This window comes from Apis laboriosa, unplaced genomic scaffold (assembly GCF_014066325.1).
Source record: "Apis laboriosa isolate Shangri-la unplaced genomic scaffold, ASM1406632v1 scaffold39_cov144, whole genome shotgun sequence".
NCBI lineage: Eukaryota > Metazoa > Arthropoda > Insecta > Hymenoptera > Apidae > Apis > Apis laboriosa.
The window spans coordinates 2,826,758-2,849,801 of NW_025223140.1; the positions used below are offsets into that span (position 1 = coordinate 2,826,758).

Here is a 23,044-nt window from a genome sequence, read left to right on the forward strand (position 1 = left end):
GCCGGGGCGCGAGATATCATCGGTAGGTGCACGGTGGGTGGAGGGGCGTGCGGGGAGAATGAACGGGGCAAATGGATAAAAAAAAGATGGAAAGGAAACAGCGACAAAAAGTTGCGGGTGCACCGTTCGTTATTCGCGCTCGTAAACACGACTCGACTCTCTCGGCAAAGGTAACGAACGAACGAGAAAGAGAGAGAGAGAGAGAGAGGGAGAAGTCGAAACGGCCACACCTTCCTTCCGAAATCCGCTCTCAAACCTCCCTGTCATTCCCCCCTCCCCTTCGAGAGCTTCCACCACGCTTATGTACACCTCCGCGTACACCGCGTACGTGTTTACCCGCTGCGAACGCGCCTCGCCAAGCGGAACTAACGATAACGAACGGTTACGAATGTAAGGGACCAGTTTGCAAAGCAAACGACATTTCAACCGAGCGCCGCTTTACCGGGAAAAGAGAAGAAAAATCCGGATGAAAATCCGGAGGTGGTGGAGGGTGGAACGGATGGATAGGCGAGTTGGGGGATAGGCAAACAACTGGAATCCCGTTGGAAACGCGAGAAGAAACGCGTTATCTTCTATCGTTATTCGTACATCTTCCTATTCTTCCACCGGTTGTCTCAATAAGTCTCTTAATCTACGATTAAACCGTATACGATTCTTATTACGTCGTCGTTACGGCGAAATTGGAGAACACGCGCATATTCTCTTCGATATAGCCAATGGTCTGTATCGCTTTTACCATCCTTGAACGTGATAAATAAAACTTGCCAAGTTAGTAAAATGAATCGCGAGAGAATTCGAACGGGGATCGATCACTTTTCGAAAGTAAAGACGGAAGGAAAGTTTATCGAGTAAGATGTGGAGCTTGGCTTCGAACCGATAGGATGTAACGCTCGGTTTATGGGGATCTTGCGGTGACCCGGTTCCAAATGCGGCGGTAGGTGGACGTATCGTCCGCTTGGATCGTAACTGGCAACAACGGCAATACACCGGTGGCACGGCAGGCGATGCTCGCGTTCTCGCAGCCGTTAGCGCCGACGTCCAGGCTGGCGGACAGCGCTTGGCGGTCCAGGAGGGCGCATCTGCATCGAACCGGGACAGGATAGTAAATTACACGTTGACTAGAGCTGACAACCGCAATGCGTGCCACACACCGGTGTGCACGGCCCTCTGCACCGAGATGCCGTGTGTTTATGCGGACCGGTAAGTCCGCCGCTGTCATGCCGCCCTGTGAATTATAGATGAGCCGCCTTAATAAAGACACGAGAGATGCCCGAAATTCTCCCTACGTTCCATCGTCCCACGTTCCTTCCAATTGAAAACGGATACCACACGTTTCGGAGTCGGACGTTCACTGCCGCACGAAGGGAACGCGTTCTGCTCTCTCCGCTGGCCTGCTACGTTCGTTTTCGTTCGTTCGCTCGAAACGCGGCGGAGAATTCGGAGAAAAACAAGTAATTTAGCTGGTGGAAAAGCTGTGACTATGAAATACGCGGTTAATCCCGCGATTAAAGTTTAAAATTTCATTCCCGTGGAACGATACGTTTAACACCCGCTATGTACTCCCCCTCCTCCCCCGTGTTTCGCGTGTTACCTCCCATTTAATTGGAAAACATTCTTTCGCAAGAAAGTGGACCCCTTACTTCAGTGAATTCCCTAATTGCTCGCGATGAAATTTTTATGAAACGGCATGCGATTCGTTCGCGGGTTAACGCCTCTCTCTCTCTCTCTCTCTCTTGGAGTTTTTTCGTGCCTTTTTCGCGCGCTTTTGCGCCATCGTTCTTCCCCTTTCCTCTTTTTCCTTTCCCCCTCTTTTTCCGAGAAATAAATAACGCGGTGTGTATCGGCCGTAAAGAGGATTTCTAGCAACGCGTGAATCCTTTTCTTCCCTGGAAAAAGCCGCGGTATTTCGAACTCTCGCTCCCCGGTTGCGGTAGTTGCGTGGTCACGATTGGAACAGTGATTGGAGCGTACGCGTACGGAATATCGCAGCGGTGAGCACCGGTAGTTACGCATATTAGGGATGGTAAAACTGATGTAAATTTATCTCGAAATTCCGCGGCGGCCTCGTAAACTTGTTTTAAAACTACCCTCGTAAAACGATTTGACTCCTTTTCTCAACGCCCCGTTCGGCGGCGAGACTTTACCCGCCACCGCCTATCACCTCTTAAGTAATTCCACGTTTTACCCTTAAGGTAACGAGTTCGATCGTGAAAACGTGCTCTTGCCTGGATCGTTCGACGCCGACGTTATATCCTCCCCTCCCTCTCTCTCTCTCTCTCTCTCGCTATTTTTATAATACTTAGATACGAGGATGGAGTCGTGAACCGAGGTGGTGGTATAGGCATTCCCTTTACCTTATGAAAACGCGTAAAAGAAAAGAAAAATCCTCTCACGGAGGATAGATCAGCCCCCTTTACACCCTTGTTTATTAACGAAATCAAGGTGGAGGTAAAAACCACGGGGCTTTCACGAGCCTCCAACGGGATCGGTTATCGACGAAGGGCCGAAGGAGGTGGAGATTTTCCAGCATACGTGTCGCGGAGGGGTTGGGAAAGGGTGGGGAGGATCGAAGGGGAGGACGAGAATTTAAGGGCAGCCGTATATTATCGCGACGAAGGGGTTGTCTGAGGTTAACTGCCAGAGCTTCGCAAGGGGTGCGGGATTCGGTGTGTTGAGGGGTGGGTTGGAGAGGCGAGGCTGTGCCATGAATATGCCGCCATTAGTCACACGCCGAACTGCGGCGTAGAAAGAGAAGTAGGTGACACGAATTTCCCGGCATTGCGCGCCCTATTGGTATCCCAAGGGTGCCGCGGCAGTAACGCGAACAATTCCTCGTGAATGCGCATTTATCTCGACCAATCTCGCCCACCCTCGTCCCTTTCCGAGGTTCGAGCCCGCGATATAGCCCCAAAAGGCTGATAAAACTTGCCGAATTCGGTCGACGGAGGAAAAGGCAACGAACGTATCGATTTCCTCTCTCTCTCTCTCTCTCTCTCTCTCTCTCTCTCTCTCTCTCTCTCCTCTGGAAAAAACTTGCATGGCGGTGGTGGTATCAGTCACCCCGCCACCCTCGTCTCTTCATCCAGCCTCCGCCGTTGCCCACTATCGAAACATTCGCCCTCCTAGTGACGCTTCTGTCACGGACAGACCTCGTTACATCTCGAAAGGCCGCGATGAAACTGTTCTAGCTAAATTGTTCCCTGCACACTAACTGTCACTAGCAGGAAGTAGCTTGTATTCTCGTTGCTTACACTCCTCCATTGTTGCCAAATGGTCCTTCCTGTTCAGATAGTTTTCCATTTTTCCCTCCCTCCCTCCAGGAAAATAATCGTAAACTCGCTAGTCGAAAATCGTGTCGATGTTGATTTAACGCGTTGTAAAATTTTCGAACGATAAATTTTTATATGTATTTATATATATATATATTATATGTACAAAGAACAAACGAAGAATCACTTACAATAATTCACGAACGATCGTACGAAATATACGGTATATATAAATAATATTTGACCGTGTAGGAAATAAATTATCTTACCCGAGATTGAAACTATTATTGGAAACTTTACACAACTCGTGCAAACGGAAGAAAATTTTACGAATTATATTATATAAAGGAGCACCAAGCACTTTTTTCTTTTTTAGCGCAAGTACGATTCGTAATATGTAAGATATACGGGAAAAAGATGCTGACGTAAATTTGATCAGGATAATGCAATTTATCCGATTCATATTCGGTGCCAGAAGTTGGTATCCGGAAATCTGTGCTTTGCGCCAGAAGGTTCGCAATTCGTCCCTCTGATGATATCGTCGACCTTCCCTCTGATTATACGGAAGTTGGTCTCGGTAGGTTTCAGGGTCATATTTATCGTCTTTTGTAACCTGTTCGTGTTGAACCACAATTCTTCCTCTCCCTGATTATTCGTTATTACTTTGATGCCACTCACGTATTGCAACGTTTTCTCGTCTTGCGCGATTATCACCACGTTCTCAGGTGTAAATGGTTTCTCTATGCTCCAACAGGCGATCGCCGTTAATTGGACTAATTGGAAAAATATTACGCCTCTTCGCGACGTTGCTTGAACGCCCGCCTGGCTTGCCCTCTTATAATTCGATTCCAACACTGTTGGCTCCTTGTATTTACTTTGCTTCAAAGAGTACGTATCCGTGAACTTTTGCCGATAACTGGCCAACGAATTGAAATAAAGATACCTGGAAATTACGTGCAACCATACTGATTTTTCTTTTTTTTTTTTTAAGGAAATACTTACAAATTAATTTAACAAAGATCAGGGAAAGACAGATAGGTTTGTTTCAAGCTTCGATCGATTACCTTTCGTCGAAATATCCGTACGGTGACAATGACATTCCAAGAGTACCGTCGGTTAAATCGAACGATTCACCGGCAATCGTGATGTTCATGGCATCCTCGTCCGGGCCGAAAGCATTGCCACGCGTGTTGTTTACTCGCCACGAATAATCGTGATGCAAGTCATAAATCAACAGGCCATTTTGATCCACATCCGCCACGTATAGATAAGTATCGAGACACGTTTTTCCGACGTCGACGATTGGCGTAACCAATGCCGCCTTCCCGAACAACACTTGATCATCCGGAACCACGTATTTATGGAGCAAATGATCGGTGGCAAGATCGAAGATCAATATTTTCGTGGGGCAAACGGCATTCCCTTGGACACGGCCGGTATCCACAACCCATAAACGATTGCATTCGTCTATCTGGACAGCAGATTTTCAAATACTTAAACAAAATTGCGTATAAAAATGCTCGAAGAAAATAAATTGAACTCGTTGTTAAGCGAGTACGATTAATAATATATATTTATGCGAAGAAAGTAATTCTTTCTTCACAGAAATATATTCTCTCACAAACGATTCGCTATGCAACTCTCCTCCTTTTATTCTTAGCAAACACCTGATGAAAAAAATATAAATATACACATTAATACGATACTTTTGTCAAGAGAGTCCATTATAATAATACAAATATAATTATCACCGATATTTACCGCCAGCCTATACACAGATATTATGCTGTCACAATTGTAGGGCGTGTGCCAGGTCCAATCAGGATACGGGACCAGCAAGGGACCACCGATACCAGAAACTTTCGTCACCAACGACAGGCTAATCGGAACACCTTCCAACCATTGAGGGCTGGTTACGAACACACGGCCATATTTATCGATATCCACGTCCTGAGTGAAGGCGTTGCCCAACGTTTGGTTTTTTCCCGTCAGATGGACGTTCGGCCACAACCAGTCCAAATATTTCCATTGAAACGCCACCTCCAACCCCCCCGCCTTCGCGCAATGCAAGAATCCAAGGGTCAGGACAACGAAACTCGTGAAACGCACCATCACGTGTCGCGCAAAGAATTGTTCGCCTCACGAGGCCGTGGCATATGATGGACGAATGTACGATCGTTCGTTGGAAAACAGGTAGGATACTCTCGATCGCGGCTCGAAGTATACTACGGGCAGAAATATTCTTGACAGTGGCATTACTAGCAGACCGGTTTACTTTCCCTGTTTATACGAAGTGTGGTTCACCTTGAACTGTGTTTGGAGGGGGGGAGGGGGGTCTAATCCGATTTACGATCTCTGCAAAATTGTTTCGATTACAAGTGGAAGTATGCTTTAACAGATAGAGAATATTTAATTAGATCTTTTTCTTAATTAACAATTTTGTAACGTTTAATTGTATTTTTATTAAGGCAAACATACGTTCTTGCCAATGTATATGTATATAAGAATTGCAACGATGCACGAAATAGGATATTTCTCTGTACTATTAAATACGAAATATCGACAAGTTGAATGACGAATAAATCTTTCCTTTTCTAGTAACAGGTCAATAGTTCGACTGATATTATTTCTCGATAAGTAATCTGCTCGTTCGTATTACGAAATATCGTAACCTATGGAAAATACAGAATTTCGTCATCTCTCGTTTTTCTCTGACGAAAGAAATTCATAATAAAGATAATAAAAACAGAATTCTAGAACAATTAATAACACTCGATTACGACAAATACTAAATACAATTATTCTTTTCACCTATACTTACTAACACGATGATTCTTTCAACTCGTCGCGATTAATTTTTCTTTACAAAATTATCTAAAACATGATAATTCCTCCGTCTCTAAAAAAATATTCCGCGTATCCAATTCCTCGTTATGAAAATGACATAATTTAAAGAAAATAATCCGCCGTGCTTATAGAGCTGAAGAAGCTGAATTAATTCAACAGATCAGGAGTAATCAAGGATCTCCGTTTAAATCCTCCTTTTGGAAATGTCAGATTGCCGATGAGCCGATTCTCATTCTCATTTCCGCGAATCGATTTAATCGTTGAAGATGAAATGGGGGATCGGGACCACCGATATGTGTTGCTTTCCCGTGGTTTTTCCACCCAACACAAACACGAGAGTTATCAGAAACTTGTCGATAGCGTACGCGTCGGGACGTCAATAACGAATGCTCACCGAATTTGGTCATGAACACATTAGCCGCTGCGTGATCCGAAACTGGATCAGCTATTTGGAAACGGTACACGTTCACCCGAGAGGTAGAATAGAACTTGAACTATTTTTATGTAGAATCAGGGAAACGTTATTAAAAAAAAAAAAAAAAAAAAAAAAAAACGTTTACATTCGAATCCAACGTCTTCGTTGTTCGAGGAATCGATTACCAGGCAAATTGTAGAAATTATCGAAAGCTTTTTTTCCCTCTCTTCTTTTATCTCTTTCGTTTAACCTCGTTCCGGATTGCAATTTCTTAATCACCTCCGCTCGTTACCAATATCAAATGTAAATGTATCTGTAAATGTATTATGAATATATTTCGAATCGAGAAGATTGAAAATATACTCGTTCGTGCTCGATAGAGGGGAAATAATACGATAAAATTCAACAGAGGGAGAAGAGGGGAGGGATCTATTTTGGCATCTATTCGATTTAATCGGGATTAAAATTCGTTTTTTTTTTATTACCCTCGATCGAGAAACTGGTCTCAAAAATTAATTTAGAAATCTGTTTTAGAATGTCGGAGAAGAGACGTTATTAAATAATTAAAGAAGAATCGGAGAATTTTTAGAATTTTCAAGAAAGATGAAAGCGTGGTAGAAATTATGAAATGAGAATAATAAGAATAAAAATAATTCAAAGCTTAGCGCGAGAAGTACGAGGTATTAAATCATAAAATAGTTAAACCATCGTTGAATTAATTTATCTGGAATATATTTTGCTAATATATTTCCACGTCGTATATCTAAATTTCATTGCATCAATCAGTGTCGCCGGTTGATTACTTAATTTTACGTTTCCATACGGTTATTTTCGCTAAATTGCGCCGTTCCAATGTATTTTTATATTACGATATACAGATATAAGAATTGTTGAAAATCGATCCGAAACATTACGTTTCACTCGCGAAAGGAGTTTTAACATAGATATCCATGAAATATTACATAGGTAATAAAAAAAAAAANAAAAAAAAAAAATAAGAACGTAAGATTGAACAATCTTACGTCTCGTGGATAATGAAAACCTTGGCACGTCATAACTGTTTTCCAACAGTTACGTACATAAATAGGAATCACGCAATACGCTCATAATCTCGACGCTTTTCACGGCAGACAACATCTAATTTTTTTCCACCAACCCTTCTCGATTTCGACTATGAATCGTTTTACACCCTTTGCCACATCTGGCCAGCCATAACTGTGTTTGCTAAGGAGAAGTGGAAATCATAAATCACCCGGCTAGTCACGATTAAGCAGAACCAGAAGACAAATGGGTGGTTAATTTCAATTCTAATGCAAAGTGTACAACGAGTATCAATTATATTTGTATTGTATAACGAGATGTTACCAAGAAGAAATTCGTGTTTTCATTATTAACAGCGTATCATCTTATCGATAAACAATTTTATATTCGAATAGTCCATTCGTCGCGTAAAAACATCGATTTATCGATTTCTAATAAATATTTCTCCATTTTTTAAATACATCGAACAAATTATATAACGTATCTCGTATAACTTTATCACTTGAATATTTCATTTATTTTTAAAATGCGTAGTATGATGTAATTGGAAGTTATTTAATTATTAAGAGGATTATATTCAAATATATATTGGAGTAAATTTTAGAAAAAGAATAAATAATTACGTTACATTACCTTTAAAACTATTCAACTTTTCTCTGACACGTGTTTTAATATATCCAAAAAACAAGCGAAATATTTTAGGTGATAAAATTACGCGAAGCACACGATATATTCGGAGAATTTCATAAGAATAGCGATAATACAGCTCTCTATTCACTCCCATTGATTTAAATTCCCAATAAAAATTCTTCGCCGTTACGCCACACACGAACTCCGATAAAAATTCTTTCTTGAACGAGGTGTAGAAAAAAAGTAATTGACTTTTGAGGTAAATATAAATACAAGTAAAAATATAAAATATAAATTGTTTACAACATTCTAATAATCATAAATTATCTACTATTATTTAAAAATGACTATTACAAATATCTTTTACGGATAATCTTTACGAAAGCGAATAAATTCTAAATTTATTCGAATATTTAAGCATTTTTTTCAATCTTTTATCCACGTTACATTTCTACTATTTTAAAATACGGAGTAACAGTTATAAATTGAAATAACGAATCCTTATCCCTTCGAAGACATATGCCATTCACACTTTCCCTATTTATTAATCGTGGAAAAAAAAGAAAGTAGAAGAAGAAGAAGAAGAAGAAGAAGAAGAAAAGATAAAAGCAATTTACAACGATACCGTTTGTTATTCTTCGACATTTCGAACTTCCGAACTGCCATTCTATCAGAAGCTCGCGTGGTACGATTTTATATCGACAACGGAAGGGAGAAAGTCCCGCAAAATGTGTCTCTCTCTCCGGTTGAAACAGTTCTTCTTCTTCTTCTTCTTCTTCTTCTTCTTCTTCTTAAACTGAGTTTGGTAAACCCTCGTACAAGTTGAAGTTCTGACCGTGCGGGTGGCGTCGAAGGGGCGTAAGGGCGGAGGCGTCGTAAAAGTTGGACGAAGTCAATTTTGCAGTTGAAGTTGGTAATGCGATTTGTGCCGGAATAAATAGTTCGAGTGGGGGAGCACACAGGGCACCCCTTTCCTTTCGCTACACCTCGTTTCTCTCCGGTGTCTGACCCGTGGACCAATCCACTCGAGTTTGGTGTCATGGGCACGTCTGTTGGACCTACTGAACGTGACAGTCTTACCAAAACAAGTTTTACGTAGTAGCTACGAGACGAAGCAACGAGTGGCATCGTAACGAAATAAGAGACTCATTACTGCCGGAAAATCGCCCGATAGTTGTATTATTTTACCTTCGTCGCTAAAAATAATTAAAACAAAAAAAGAAAAAATTTCCTTCCCTTTCAATTATTACATCCAATTAAAAAAAAAAAAAAAAAAAAAAAGATACGGCCAACAATTAAAAACGTTCGTGTAATTTACTCGAAAAATGATTCTGCCAACGTATCGAGATTTCCGTGCGAATCGATTAACGACGTCTTTCGATTTTTCACGTAATCGTAATCATCGTAAGCGACAAATTGGTAGGAGCTTAAGGAATAATCCAGGCGAAAATGCAATAATAAGGTCACACAGGCTCGCCTGTGAAAAACGATCGTTCGCTGTTTTCAACCCCTCGTTCACCAATGATTCTCTTTTTTTCCCCCCCTTTTACCATCCTTTTACACCCTCCTCCCCTGCAAGCGAAACTTTACTGCATTGTAATCCTACAAATGAAAACTTACGCTAATTAAACCGTTAATAGCGGACCGCGCATGTAGGTAACGACCACGGTGGTTACTTAATCCTGAGAAAATGAAACGTTCGGAGTCTGCGTGCGTGTAAACACCGACTTGCACAACGCGTACCGATCCATGACCATTCGTGCGATCGGCAGCATAATGGACGGACGCATTCTATTAATGAATTAATTTTTTCTCTCTTTCGATTCTATCCCCGTATTTCATCCCCTTCCTTGCTTCCTTTAAAACCAGCGTTTCGTTAAATTGCCTCCTTCTCTTCCCCACCCTCCCCCTCCTTCTTCTCTCTCTCCCTCTCTTTCTCTCTCCATTCACCCGAAGCAATTACCGGCGGTTTTAATAGCCAGGCGGAATAATGCGAAGCAAAGAGTCGTTTGTTTTCGTAGCAGGTTTCACGATTCGAAAGAGGGGAGAAAAAAAAAAAAAAAAAAAAAGAAGGAACGATTTTCGTGCCGCCTTGCTACCGTTTCATCGCATCAAGCGATATCGCGAAACACGTCGAAAAATAGAGGCCAGAAAGGGGAACAAATTTGAATAACACAATTCCCCGAGTTAAGTTTCGAAAGGCGCGTTAGAACGCCCACAGCTGGATGCTGGTGCAGCAATACCAGTCCCGTTGTTGGTGCTCATCGGTGAAACACGCTCGCTCCCGATTGCACGGGACCCCTGTGTCCCAACGGATAATTTTGTTAAATAATAACTTTCGCCTAGTTTTCACGCGAAACTTTTTACTCGTATCCTTGAACGTCGCTCTGTTGACCATCAACGTCGTTCCTTTGAATTTTTTACTATCTAACCTGTAGAACTTTGCACAAAATAAAATAACGCGATGGTTTATCATATATATATTATTGGATTATATTTATAGAATTCTCGATTATTCGCTTTCTTATTCTATGAATCTACTACGTTCACTTATTGAAATTATAGCCGCGATCGGCTTGAGCTACGATCCGTAGTACCGATTACGCCGCTAGGCGGCTATGAGGGTCATTGCGAGTCTCGTTAGCATTATTCGCCTTGTCAGATACATATAATTGGACATGGGAATGTGACCACGTTCGTACCATTTTGATTTTTAATCGTTATTTCTTTCTAGTGTGTCTTAAAAAAGACAAAGTATAGATGGGCTTGTGCAATATATCGAATCTAATAAAAAATTATCCAATTTTTGAACCTGTCTTAATCAAAAAAATAATTTTGGACGAAAAAAGTTTTTATTATCGTCCTTTTTTTTGATTTATTTTTGTAGAATAATCACCTTCTCTTGATTCTATAGTTACATGTTCACCCTGTCATTTGGAAAGATTCAGTGGAAAAAGTTGATTCTAGTGCTTATCCATATAATCTGCTCACGTAGTTCTGGTAACATATATATATGGATGTGTGTATGGCCTGTTATTACACGAAAGTAAATTGGTTTTTCTTTTAGTAAGTTATCTTTTACGTGATATTTGTTCGTAATCTTTGCAAAGAGATCATATTCAATTCTTTTAAATATATTTTCTTACGACGTCAAAAGAATCCATATCTTACAGGATTAAAAATCTCAATCTACGTGTATACATTTGAATTCATATATTTCGTGACGAAAAAATTATCGACAACTGTTATTTTCGTTCCGAATTTTCCTTCTAATTTTTATAATAAAGATTTTATCTCACGATCTTGGTTAAATTGCCGATTACAAATGCGTGAATACTAACTTTAAAAACTCTTTTAACAGATATTACTCGCATCAACCTTTCTTCGGAATGTTTTCCAAGAAGAAAATCCTAAAAGAATGAATGGAATCTAATTAAATTATACGAGACCATTAAAAGTACATAAGAAGTTACTTCAAGCTGAACATTAAAGAAAACGTAGGAAAGAAATTGGCTTTCGTGGAGCGATCTTCTTAACAAAAGAAGAGTTTAATCGCCTCCTATTATCGATTCACCGATTTGAAAATTACGGGGGGATAACTGTATTATATGGAGAGGAAACGTTCTCGCAAAGTCGAATCTTGATCGGTTGCGCGCCGTTGAATTTCCAAACGAATTCCGTGGTTTCCAGATCGGTGCGTTTCCGTTCGGTCGTGGGGAGGGAGGGAGGGAGGGAGGGGGTGTTGGGCAAACTCGTGAGAATAAATAGAGGTGAAGTTGTTAGGACAATCGAGGCAAGGTATTAGGGGCCGTTTAACCTTCTCCGTCCAAGCACTGGCTCGGCTGGCACTAACACGGCACTTTAATTATCGGAAGTGCCTCCGCTCGTATATGGTCGTCTTTTTCCAAGGAAAACCTCGGAGACCGGGCAACGGGCGTGTTGTTGTCTCTCCGCAATTTTTCTTCTAGCCGCGAAACACTGCTGCGTCACTTAGCTCATGTTAGTCAAGTAGGATTACCGTACCGTCACCTGAATCTTGTAATGTTTTGTTGCGTACGAAGAACTGGATCTCGTCCTCGAGATAGAAATCTTTGCCATAGCTAAAACCCCTCCCCTCCCCCCCCTCCTTGGATTGCCGTTTCTTCGATCCCTTCCCTCTCCCCCTTCCCCTCCCCCCCCCCCCAGAAGAGCGACGTTTCGCTAACAAGAACCTTGAAAGGATCTCCCCGAATAAGATCGAGGGTGATTTATCACCGGTAACCCGGTGGTCCTGGCGCATTTTTCCTATCCCGTCCACGTATCTCTCCTCCTCCCTCCCCTTCCCTACCCCTCCCTACGTATCTTCTTACACCGTTGAAAACCGTGCATCGACCGATGCAATTGACCATTGTTGCAGAGGGGGCCGTGTCCGATGCATATCCCGGTTGAATGGATTCCTTGAATATGAAAACGACATTATTTATACGTTGACAAGGCGACAACAATAAGAATGGAGGGGACATTAATCACAGGGTTTGCACAGTTTATGTCCATTGAACAGCTCCCGTCCACCACTGTCGAATTGAATTACGCTCCCACCGAGCGCCGGGCATCTATCAAACGCAGACGCGCTTTGATCAACGCAGTCAATCGTGTCTGCACAGAGCTCGTAAACCCGATTGCCGGTAAGATGTCCTGATCGCGCAACTGAATACCGATTCGGTTTGATTACGACTGATTTCAAGCTGTGCCTCGAGGTAACCACCCCTCCCCCCCTTCTCGAGCCACAACTATAACACGTTGGTCGATCATTTGGTATCAATTTTAATTCCCGCGATCAGACCAGTTTCCTAGTAAAGAAATTACGCAATAATCTCGCTTTTATTTCCAATATCGAATATCTTTAACGCGTCTGGAATAAATATTCATCCGTTTGATATTCCATTTGATCGACCGACTGTCTAAATATTCTCTTCGCTCGATAAAAATTCCACTTCTCTTTCTCTATTATTTTTAAAATTCTCAATATATAGATATTCCGTACGAAATATTTGAAATTATCTTTAAAATTATTCAGACGGATATTTATTATCCTTTTTCTGCGAAGATTGAAACGAAAACGGCCAATGGTAACAATAATCGGGACTTTTCTCCAACCGTTTTTGAATGCATCCGGATTTATTCGGTAAATACGACAAAGCTTATTCTCGCGCTTCATTCGGTGTAACTCGAACGTTGATTTACGGCGTCTGTGCGGCACGTAAAACCGGACACAATGCGCCCCATCCACGCTCAGAAGGCTCGGTGAAACGGGTCCGTTTCAATCGTCCTTAATCGAGTAAGTTCGCATATAGTTGTTTGTTCTCCGCCCGCCGCCATGGCTATTCCACGTGTGACCCACTGGAGCACAATGGCCACTGCTCTTTCCCCCGGTCGCTCGACTGTCAGCAGCCAGTGCCTGTGTAAATACGATACGGCACTCGCTTTTCGTGCTTTCAAGCACAGTTTAAAAACGAGGAAAGGTCAAAAAAACAGAGATAGAGTGGAGCGTAGAACGAGACAGAGAGAGAGAGAGAGAGAGAGGGAGAGGTGAAAAGGTGCGTGAAGGATGGAAATTGCTCCGCTTGGTTTTCAATTTACACTTCGTACGACAGTGCTTTCCTCGTTCGCGAGGAGGAATCACTCGCATAAAAATAATATTTTACAGCTGGATTGCTGTATTTTACGTTGCGTAGGAAAAACAACTTTATCCTCGATCCACGCAACGTCTGCCTAAAAGAAAATTTACCAAAATTTATATATTTTTATTCTTCGACTCTTTCCATCGAGCCCGCTTCCATCCTTAACCGGCAAATCAGACTAATCCCAATAATTCATCCACCATTTTAAACGTTGGATGTAGATATTCGCCAAGTCGACTTTTGCGCGCCAAAATTGCGCTTCATCGAAACACGTGGATGGACAAATTTGCGTTCGAAACTGCGAAGCGATTCGTAGATTCTGGGGGATTCTGAACAACGTCTCGCATGAACATCTCGTTACCTCGATCGTCGATTTAAAGTTCGTTATACCGGTGACGATCGATATAATGGATTTCGGGATACGAGAGAGAGAGAGAGAGAGAGAGAGAGAGAAAGGAAGAGAAGAAGATGAGGGTTAAGTTATATAGGCTAGAATCGGCACGACGAAGAAAAACGGGTTAGCTTGATTGCTAGGCGGATCGCAGTCGGTGATTTGAGGCAATCTACCAGGTTCTTGTTACTCTGGACGACGAGTAATAACCGTAATGGGAGCCGGTCTTCGAAGGTAACTATCCTTCTTTCGATTCCATCTCTCCTTCGATCTTATTGTCAAATCCAGCGGAGAGCTTTGCCACTTAAATCAGTCTACCATGCGCGTGATTTGTAGAAAGATTCTGCGGAGACAGGCCGTTTTTAGCAAATGAGTCGTAAATTTGCCTCGAGATCGTTATCTGTAATAGCCTCGCCGGTATAAAAAGGAAAACATCCCGTCGAATCAATGGATACGATTAGCCAGTGGCGGAGCAATCCATTAATTGCGTTCCTTCCTATCTTTCTTCCGAACACGTCCCCTTTCCTCTTCTTCTTCTTCTTTTTCTTCTTCTTCTTTTTTTTCTTTTTGTCGTTATCCCCTCCGATCTTGCAATTTTTACCTCCGATATTTTACAAATCGAAAAGATAAGATTGAAACGAGAAAGCAATTTCTTCTTCGAAATTTATTATCGTTATTTTTATTTTTATTACGCTTCGCCTATATTTAGAATTATTTATTTAGAATTCACTTATTCAAAATAGAGGGATTTCGAACTTCTTGACATTTAAATTTCCAAACTTCACCGCCATATAACTCGGCAAATTTTCAAACTCGACGTAATTAAGTCCGTTAAAACATCAAGCGTTTGTAAAACCAGCATTAAACGTTCAAAGACTTCCGTAGAGAGTTGAGCAAGTAGGTAGATTAGCGGGATAACCAACATAGATTTTTAAAACAAGTTTCTGAACTTGGCGCATGTACCACGTGTTGGAAACCCGTATGAAAGTTGCTTCGTTCCTTCGATGTAAAAATTTAACAACTGTTCTAACTTTCTGTTCTAAATCCATCTCAAATCGATATTTTAATCAGATTCTCACGTAGATTGACCGCGCGAAGCAAATGAAGGAACAAAAGAAAGAAAAAGAGAAAGAAAAAGAAGAAAAAAAAATAGCATTCTCAACTGCAAAACTCGTCCGTGCAAAAGATTCGAATATTTATGAAATAGAGCCAGAAACGTCGAGCTCGATTCGAGCGTATTTTCATGGATGAAAACGATTTAGAAACGGCTTTTATCACATTATCGCATGAATAATTCATAGACGGGGAGGGGGGAGAAAAAAAAAACCGTCGATTCGGTGTTATCCATATACATACACGAGGCATCAAAATGTTCGAGCCAAGTATTATTTACCGTACAATTTAGCGAACGTCGCCATCCCGTTTACAATACATCAGCATCCCCGTGAAAATGTTTTCCGATCGATGTTGAAAACAGCCCCACGATCGTCGCAATCTCTTTCCTCGTTTCACCGTCACTTCTCTCGTCATCGAGGGTGGCGAGAAAATCAACGAGGGAAGGAGGAAGGGTCCATTTTATTAGGAATCATCGCGCGACCATCGTATTATTTATTCGTATTTCCATCGAAACTTTGCTGCCACCGCGACGAATCAACCTGAATAAATAATACTCTGTTATTGTGCCGACATACCGCAGTCTGTCAACTATGTCAGTATTGCTGGGAAAGTTTCGACATGGGCCTGCAGGGTTCCCGGCACCGCATAGCTGCCTCGAAACTATTTCCAATATAATTCTCCACCCCATCCCCCTCTCCCTCCTCCCGACCCCGACCCCGTGATAGTACGAAAGTAGCGACCTTTTACCGTTTCTGGCGGCGTTATTTTCATAACGTCGTCCGCGCAAAGTCCTCCATCGAGAATGACTATTCGCATTGTTAAGAAGATGATCGTTTCGAGTCTTAGCCGCAAAAGAAGGAGACGAGAGAAGAAGGATTTTCCTCGTCCTCCACCGTGGAAAATTCCTTTTCATTAAATTCGCCAGAGGGGAGAGAAGACGCGCGAAAACATCGGGGACAGAGAGGGATGAAAGAAAATAGAGGAGTTTTAAAACAAACAATACGTTTGTTGGTTTGGTTTTAAAATAAATATAACGTATTTTTCCAACGAAATAAACGGATGGACAACGGTCCCCTGTTCAAGTTTTGGGCGCGCGCTTGGGGTGCACGTTGGAACGATATTCGCAATTTTTCAACCCAGTTTCCGTCAAAAGGATGTTTTAAACAAAAGTTGTCAGTTTTTTTTAACGACTATACATTTTTTAATACCGAAAAGTTTGTCAAGATTTTCCTTTTTTCCCCTATATGTGTTACGTTATATCCTTTCTTCTTCATTTTGCAAAGTTTTACATACAACGAATCTTCGAATATTCCTTCGTTCGAAAATCTAGCTTGTTATTATCCACCTTTTCCCTTCAAATTTAATAATTTCGATAAAATTGTCAAAATATAAACTTACAGCGCAAATAATTGTAAACGCGTCGGATTCGATGGTGGACAAATTTCTGTTTTCCCCCCTCTTCCTCCGTTTCGAAGTCGAAGAGGGAAGGAGGGAAACGAACGATTTGATATTCACAGGGAGTTTGAGGTGGGTGGTGGTGCACGGTCTGCCAAAAAAAGCGATGTCAGTGAGGTTTGTCGGCTGACAAATGGCCGCTCGCCCCGAAGCGAGGCCTCGCCGTTTAAACTCGAAGTCATTGTGTCGGAGCCATTAACCGTTAGGACGATCGAAAAAAAGGGGAAAAAAAGGGAAAAAAAAGGAGAAAAAAAAAAAAAAGAAAAAGGGAAAAAAAGGCGGACAGGAAGCGCGGCAGGCGGAGGAGGGAGGGAGGGAAGAGAAGAGAAAGGGAAGAAATATCTGGCGGCTAATAAACAACGGCCCTTCTATTCATAGATTTTCGCCTCGCCCACGATCGTGGGACCGCGGGTGTGAAAGGCTGGATACGCGAGGAAGGAGCGAGGGAGAGGAGAGAAACGCGAAGATGGAGGAATGGAATAGCGGGTCTAAACAGCGCGATCAATCTTCCCTTAATGAACTCTTAATTATTTGGAGGACACGGGAGAGCGGGAAAGGAAACTGGCCGTATAATGGAGGCGCAAAGTGCGCGGAGCTATACGCAGCTGCGGTGAACCGGTTGTCGGTGTACTAGGAAAAGAGCTCGCGGTCTGGGGGCGCTGCTATTAGATAAATATAGGGAGGAACAGCGCCACGAGGGAAGCAACGAAAATGAAAATAAAGGGCCACTCTGCAACTTCTCGCTCTCGTGTGTAATCCCCATCCCCCCTGAGAAAGAGAGAGAGAAAGGGAGAGAGGAGAGCAGAGACCGCGTCCTCGACCACTCCTGCGTTCCCTTGACGAGAAGAGGGGAGGGAAAAAAAAAAAGAAGAAAAAGAAAGAAGGGAGGAATCGAAACGACAGAGGGTTCTTCTATCCTACTATTCGTGGATGATCTTATCTACTCTCGTTCCGCTTTAATCGTCTCGCGGAAATAACTTATTACTCGGGCCTCGAAGAAGAATATTTATTGGCCCGATAAGGACAAGTTTGGTATTGGGTTGCGCTTCGTTGAAATATCGGCGTGGAGGCGCATATTTCTTCCCGGCCGCGATAGGCCGCCGATTAATTTACATCGTACGGCCGCGATAGGTCGGAATTAAAGAAGGGAGCGGACAGTGATTTCGTCGAGTTTTTTCCTCTCTCTCTTCTTCAAGCCTCGATGGGGGAAGAGAATTCGTTCCCCATTGGCCGCGTGGTTAGGGAAAAAAGGAAAAATGAAAAACCATCGCGGGTCGGGTCACGAACGGCTTATAATATACACGGTGGAAATTACGCGGGCCGTGCGACGACATAACTTGGAAAATTACGCGAGTAGGGTAGCAAAAGTTTGCGCGATCTAACTACTACGAAGTCGGTCCACGGTGCGGCCCTTATTCACCGCCCTCGTGGGACTTGGCCACGACCACTGTTATTACGGAGAGGGAGGGTTGGGTCCCGAACGTGCCGGCGAAAAACTCCTCTTTAATACGACGGAATTCACTGTGACACATCCAGGCTACACCGTGAGCCGTTTAATAATGAATTTCGTCCAATATGCGCCTCCCTCTTCGTCCACCATATGTTTAATTCTTTTCGAGATAAGTGATAAATAATAATAAACTTCAATCATCCGTCGAATCGTTTTATCGATCGATGACGATGTCTGATAAAGTTTCAACGAAACGATTAAATTATTCTGTCGATGTATACAGATTGAAACGGAATCTATTTGATCTCCTCCTTGGAAAGCGAACGATCGGTGTAATTATTCGTGTATGTATATATATATATATATATATGTGAAATTCGTTTCGATGGAAATTTATCGAGGAAAAATTACGCGAAACGTGTGTCGAGATGCCTGGCAAGTGAGAAAGACGGGACAACGAAATAGCGTATTGATAAGCTGGAACTGCTCGCATGCCAATAAATCCGCCTCAACGCTTTGGCCCGCCGATATTGACGTTTCCGGGAAAGGCTAAACCGCAGGTCGATGTATTACCACGCGATTAGAGACTACAGTATATATACGTGCATACGTCTTTCATGCGTGAAAGCGGAACGGATATATAAAACTGGCACGTTACCGTTCAAATGTCAAAGAAACGAATTAAAAGTCTCGATAAACTTTTATTAACAACGTGTAACGGCGTATCGAGTAAAAATACGAAATTATTACGTAAGGATACTTTAATCGTTATTCTTTTGAAATAATTATCGTGGAATTTATCGTTAACGATATCAATTCCAATGTACCAGTTTACGTGCTCGTAACACTGGTAATATCAGTTTCCACGCACGTAATACACTCGTATTCTCATTTAAATAACGAATAGATTTGATATTGATGGTAATCGTGTCGCACATGTGTACACTTATACGTTTTCATTTCCTATCGTTTAACACCGTGTAAAAGATATTGAATGGATAATGGCAAATCAAATTAACGCCTTTTTCCTCTGTCGTACTTAATCATTCGCAAGGAAATAACAATTTAAGAATGTAGAACCATGGTTCAAACCATCTACTTGTTAAACGAAGCTTGCTAGAAACCACTTGCGAGAAGACAAAGAATTACTCTACGGATGGAAGAACACTTGTTGATATTGAAATTAAATGGAGCTTTAATTGCAAATTCACATCCGTCCAAGAATGGTCCCGATTTCGGGAGAAGAAAAATATAAACGTCGATACGAAATTCTCTTTTTTTTTTCTCTCTCTCGAAAGAATCAAATCGTTCACCTCGAAGAATTCGATCCTTTTCGTTAACGACCAGAGAGAAAGCGTAAGATAAGAAAAAGACGATGTATGATTTGGCGAGAACAGGATTCGATGGATCAGAGAAGAGAGATTCCAACTACAATGCGAAGGGACGAAAAAAAAGAAAAAATTGATCGTTTTCGTTCCATGATGCTGACCCAAATTTCTCCACAGAGTTTCCGCATCGTTGACGCAGCAAACGTTCTCGGTTACCCTTCTGCATCTCTTCCTGTCGTTCCCCTCGCTTCCCTGCTCGCGATTCATGTTGATAAGGATCCAGATAAAATCGAACATCCCCACGGACGATAATTTCCAATCGTACCAACCGTGATTATGATAACGCTCTTTAGCTCTTTTTTGTTCCAAGTGAAACTTTCCAAGCCATCTTTCGGAATTCGCCACGAATAAATCAGCGTCGTGAAACATTTTCAAACTTATCCCTTCGAAAATATCGATCGAATGGCTTTCAAACTTGAATTGAAAAAAAAAAAAAAGAAATTAAAGACGAGTTTCCACGTTGTATAACACCAAATTTTTAAATACTTTGAATCGAATCTTTAATTCAAAAGTATAAAAAGAAGGAGAAGAGAAGAAAAATAACAAAGTCATCAGCAGGATTTAACCGACCAATTTCTATCCGTTCTGCGTCTATTCTAATCTCGTTTCGAAAACCGACGAATGAAATTTTTTTTCCACGCGAGCAGAGAGAGAGAAAGGAAGAGAGAGAGAAGAAGAAGCAAAAACCGTTCGGTTGGCAGACGTACGCGCTTAAGTGGTCGGAAATATTTCGCTTACATACATGGAAACAGCGCGCGAGTTCGCGTTGAACAATGTGCTTTTAGCCTGGTCGAATAAAATGTTACGTCAGCCATCGAACGTTGATCGGAAACCCGGCCTCGTTGGCTGACGGATACCGAGGCTGGTCTACTGGCCGATAACGAAATTATCTTAATCCGGGCCGATCGATTGACAGTTAGTCGATTGCGCGCCATTGCTAGATGGCTCTGAGTTGTACAGAGTTGACGGCACCGCCGTGTCCATTGTGCGCGCCAAACTGATGTGTATTTTGATGCCCTCAAGTCCGCGATAATGTTCCCACAGTCAAATCTCGTACCAAAGGCGTAACCGCTGAAATACACTCTGTATCCCTCATAGATGGACAGTTCATTAACGCTGCCAGATTCGCCAAATCTGAAAATCAGTTCATTTCCGTTCGAATCGATTTATCATTTTCTTTTTTTTTTTTTTTTTTTTTCGTTTGCATTTTTCGAAGGATCGCCTTTCTCGTTTTTGGCGTATCGTATGTACGAAATCTTCGCCGATAAAGCGATATTTATGCGAAAAGAAAAAGTGGCAATACGACAATGAGATTATTTCCATCCATTCGCGTAATCTCGCGCGATAGGATTAATTTGTGTCAATGACGTGTAGTTTTACAAGAATCAGTTTGATGATCAACGAGGGTTTACTACGTTTTTCTTTTATAAAGTTTCTTCCTATTATCAAATTTAATGATATATTTGATATTATATTCCGTAATATGTATATTTAAGGGAAAAAGCTGATGCAAGAATAAGATAAAATCTTGCAATCGATTATAATTACACGCACACTTTGTAGTTAAACTCAGTAGTAGGAATATCTGATAAAAAAAACAAATTTTAATTTGAAATACGCTTACGATGCTTATATTTCTTTTATGAATTTTAAAATATAACGTTTCATAACGCAATGATCGATCTTTCCTATGTTGTATTATAAAATAAATATCTTGATGTAAGTATCTTACTGGAATCGTTTGCCGATGTCGAAATATTATTATATACGTAATCCAAGATCGTGATCAGTTTCCTGCAATTTTAATAAAAAATCTAATTGCATTCTAATTGATGTGATTTCGTTACCAGTAAAACGACGTAAAAGAAAATACGTTGGGAATTAGGTAGCCATTTAACGATAGGTTATGAGTAATCTCTCGATTTCTAGAAATTCTTTTATTTAAATATTCAATCCCTGCAAATAATATTCAATTTGAAAGTTATTCACACAATTTCTATCTAAAAATTTATGCGGTTGGAAATTCGATGAGCTTTTCGAGATAGCCTTCCGAATGATAGTTTGCCGAATCGTAAATATCGAGCGATAACCTTGTTCTGGTTTCAATTAGAGGAATCGTTAGATCGTAATTTAGAGCGATCCTCTTACAGCTATAACTAATAATTAACCTTCTAATCTGACATATATATATATAGTATAAAAAAATTCTTGGAGAAAATATACATACTCTCGAGGAAGAAAACATCGCAGAAATCGCGAGGATGAGAGGTGCAAAGAGGTTAATTGAGAACCTCGCTCCACTTTCCACGAATACGAAGATTATACGTCGTGTACGTTTAAGATCTTTCGTTATGTGCAATTAATTGCTGATTGCAGAGAGTAATTTTCTTTGCATGAAATGAAGCTATCGGTACATCTTAATATGTAGAAATTTCTCTAAGATCTCGATGCACGTTACAATAATACCAACCTTTGATTCAGTATTCGATATAAAAAATAAAAATTTCCTTATTGTAATCTATATAATGCTGCATTACGTTCATGATTATATTTAATTAATTATGTTTATTATTTATTTCAAAATTTTCTTCTTTTTATTTTTCATCACGAAAAGCATTTATTATCCAATAATAAAAAATTGTAATCACTAGATGAATGAATGGATGATTGAAATTGAATAATTTCACTTTAAAAATTTATTTCTCGAAGGTATTTATTTGTCAAATGAATCTCAGAGCTCGATATAGATTTTCTATATCCGAGAGAATAAAAATTAGAAAAAGAAAATGACAGGGGTATCGTATAAGGAACGGAAAGTTGTCAAGCGTGACGAGCCAAATTTGGAGTTCCGTTCAATCCAAAGAATCCTCGAGCTCTATAGTTGCTTGAGTAATAGCAGCTCTAGATCTTGCAACAATGGACGTCCGTTGCTACAGGGATTTATTAACGTAATCTGCTTAACTTCAGTGACATCGAATTAGTCCAGTCCGTTTCTTCGTATCGTTCTCACGTCCAGGATAGAACGGAAGCCGACCTTACTTTGCATCTTCCATAGTGTATTATCCCTTTTTAATATCTTAAACTTGTTATATTTTTAAACTCCAAAATATTTTATGTACAAAGAATAATGTACAAAGACATCGATATATCGTAACAACGATAACACACATTGAGAATAGAATTAAATTAAATTCGACGATAGAATTTTTCTTACACAACAAAAGCGTTGAATAAACAAGAGTATAATTAAGATTCCGCTCGAATCTTGCATTTAATTCTGGCCCTAACTTTTCGATAATGATGAAAAGAGATCATTCGATCACGATAAACGTAGTCTCGAACGAAGATCGAGGATCCTCCTCGTCCCAGGCGGGAGGAGGAA

General features: G+C 41.0%; 2 protein-coding genes across 4 annotated transcripts in view; both read right to left on the reverse strand.

Moving 5' to 3' along the window:
* The window catches only part of LOC122715634 (CUGBP Elav-like family member 4), a 513,357-nt gene that overhangs the window by 380,933 nt on the left and 109,380 nt on the right, over positions 1–23,044 (reverse strand). The gene's annotated exons all lie outside the window — the stretch shown is intronic.
* LOC122715633 (protein yellow-like) lies at positions 3,383–5,507 on the reverse strand. The gene is made up of 3 exons (XM_043937954.1): positions 5,031–5,507; positions 4,334–4,740; positions 3,383–4,212 (listed from the first exon to the last, which is right to left on the reverse strand). Exons 1-3 carry the CDS (start codon positions 5,379–5,381, stop codon positions 3,729–3,731), a joined length of 1,242 nt encoding a protein of 413 aa, XP_043793889.1. The 5' UTR covers positions 5,382–5,507; the 3' UTR covers positions 3,383–3,728.

Excerpts from the sequence above, each read along its gene's own strand:
- LOC122715633 (XM_043937954.1), bottom strand. The coding sequence starts at position 5,381 with ATGGTGCGTTTCACGAGTTTCGTTGTCCTGACCCTTGGATTCTTGCAT. Across the intron at positions 4,741-5,030 it reads TATCTGTGTATAGGCTGGCG|ATAGACGAATGCAATCGTTT; the intron begins GTAAATATCGGT and ends TCTGCTGTCCAG. Across the intron at positions 4,213-4,333 it reads TACGGATATTTCGACGAAAG|GTATCTTTATTTCAATTCGT; the intron begins GTAATCGATCGA and ends CGTAATTTCCAG.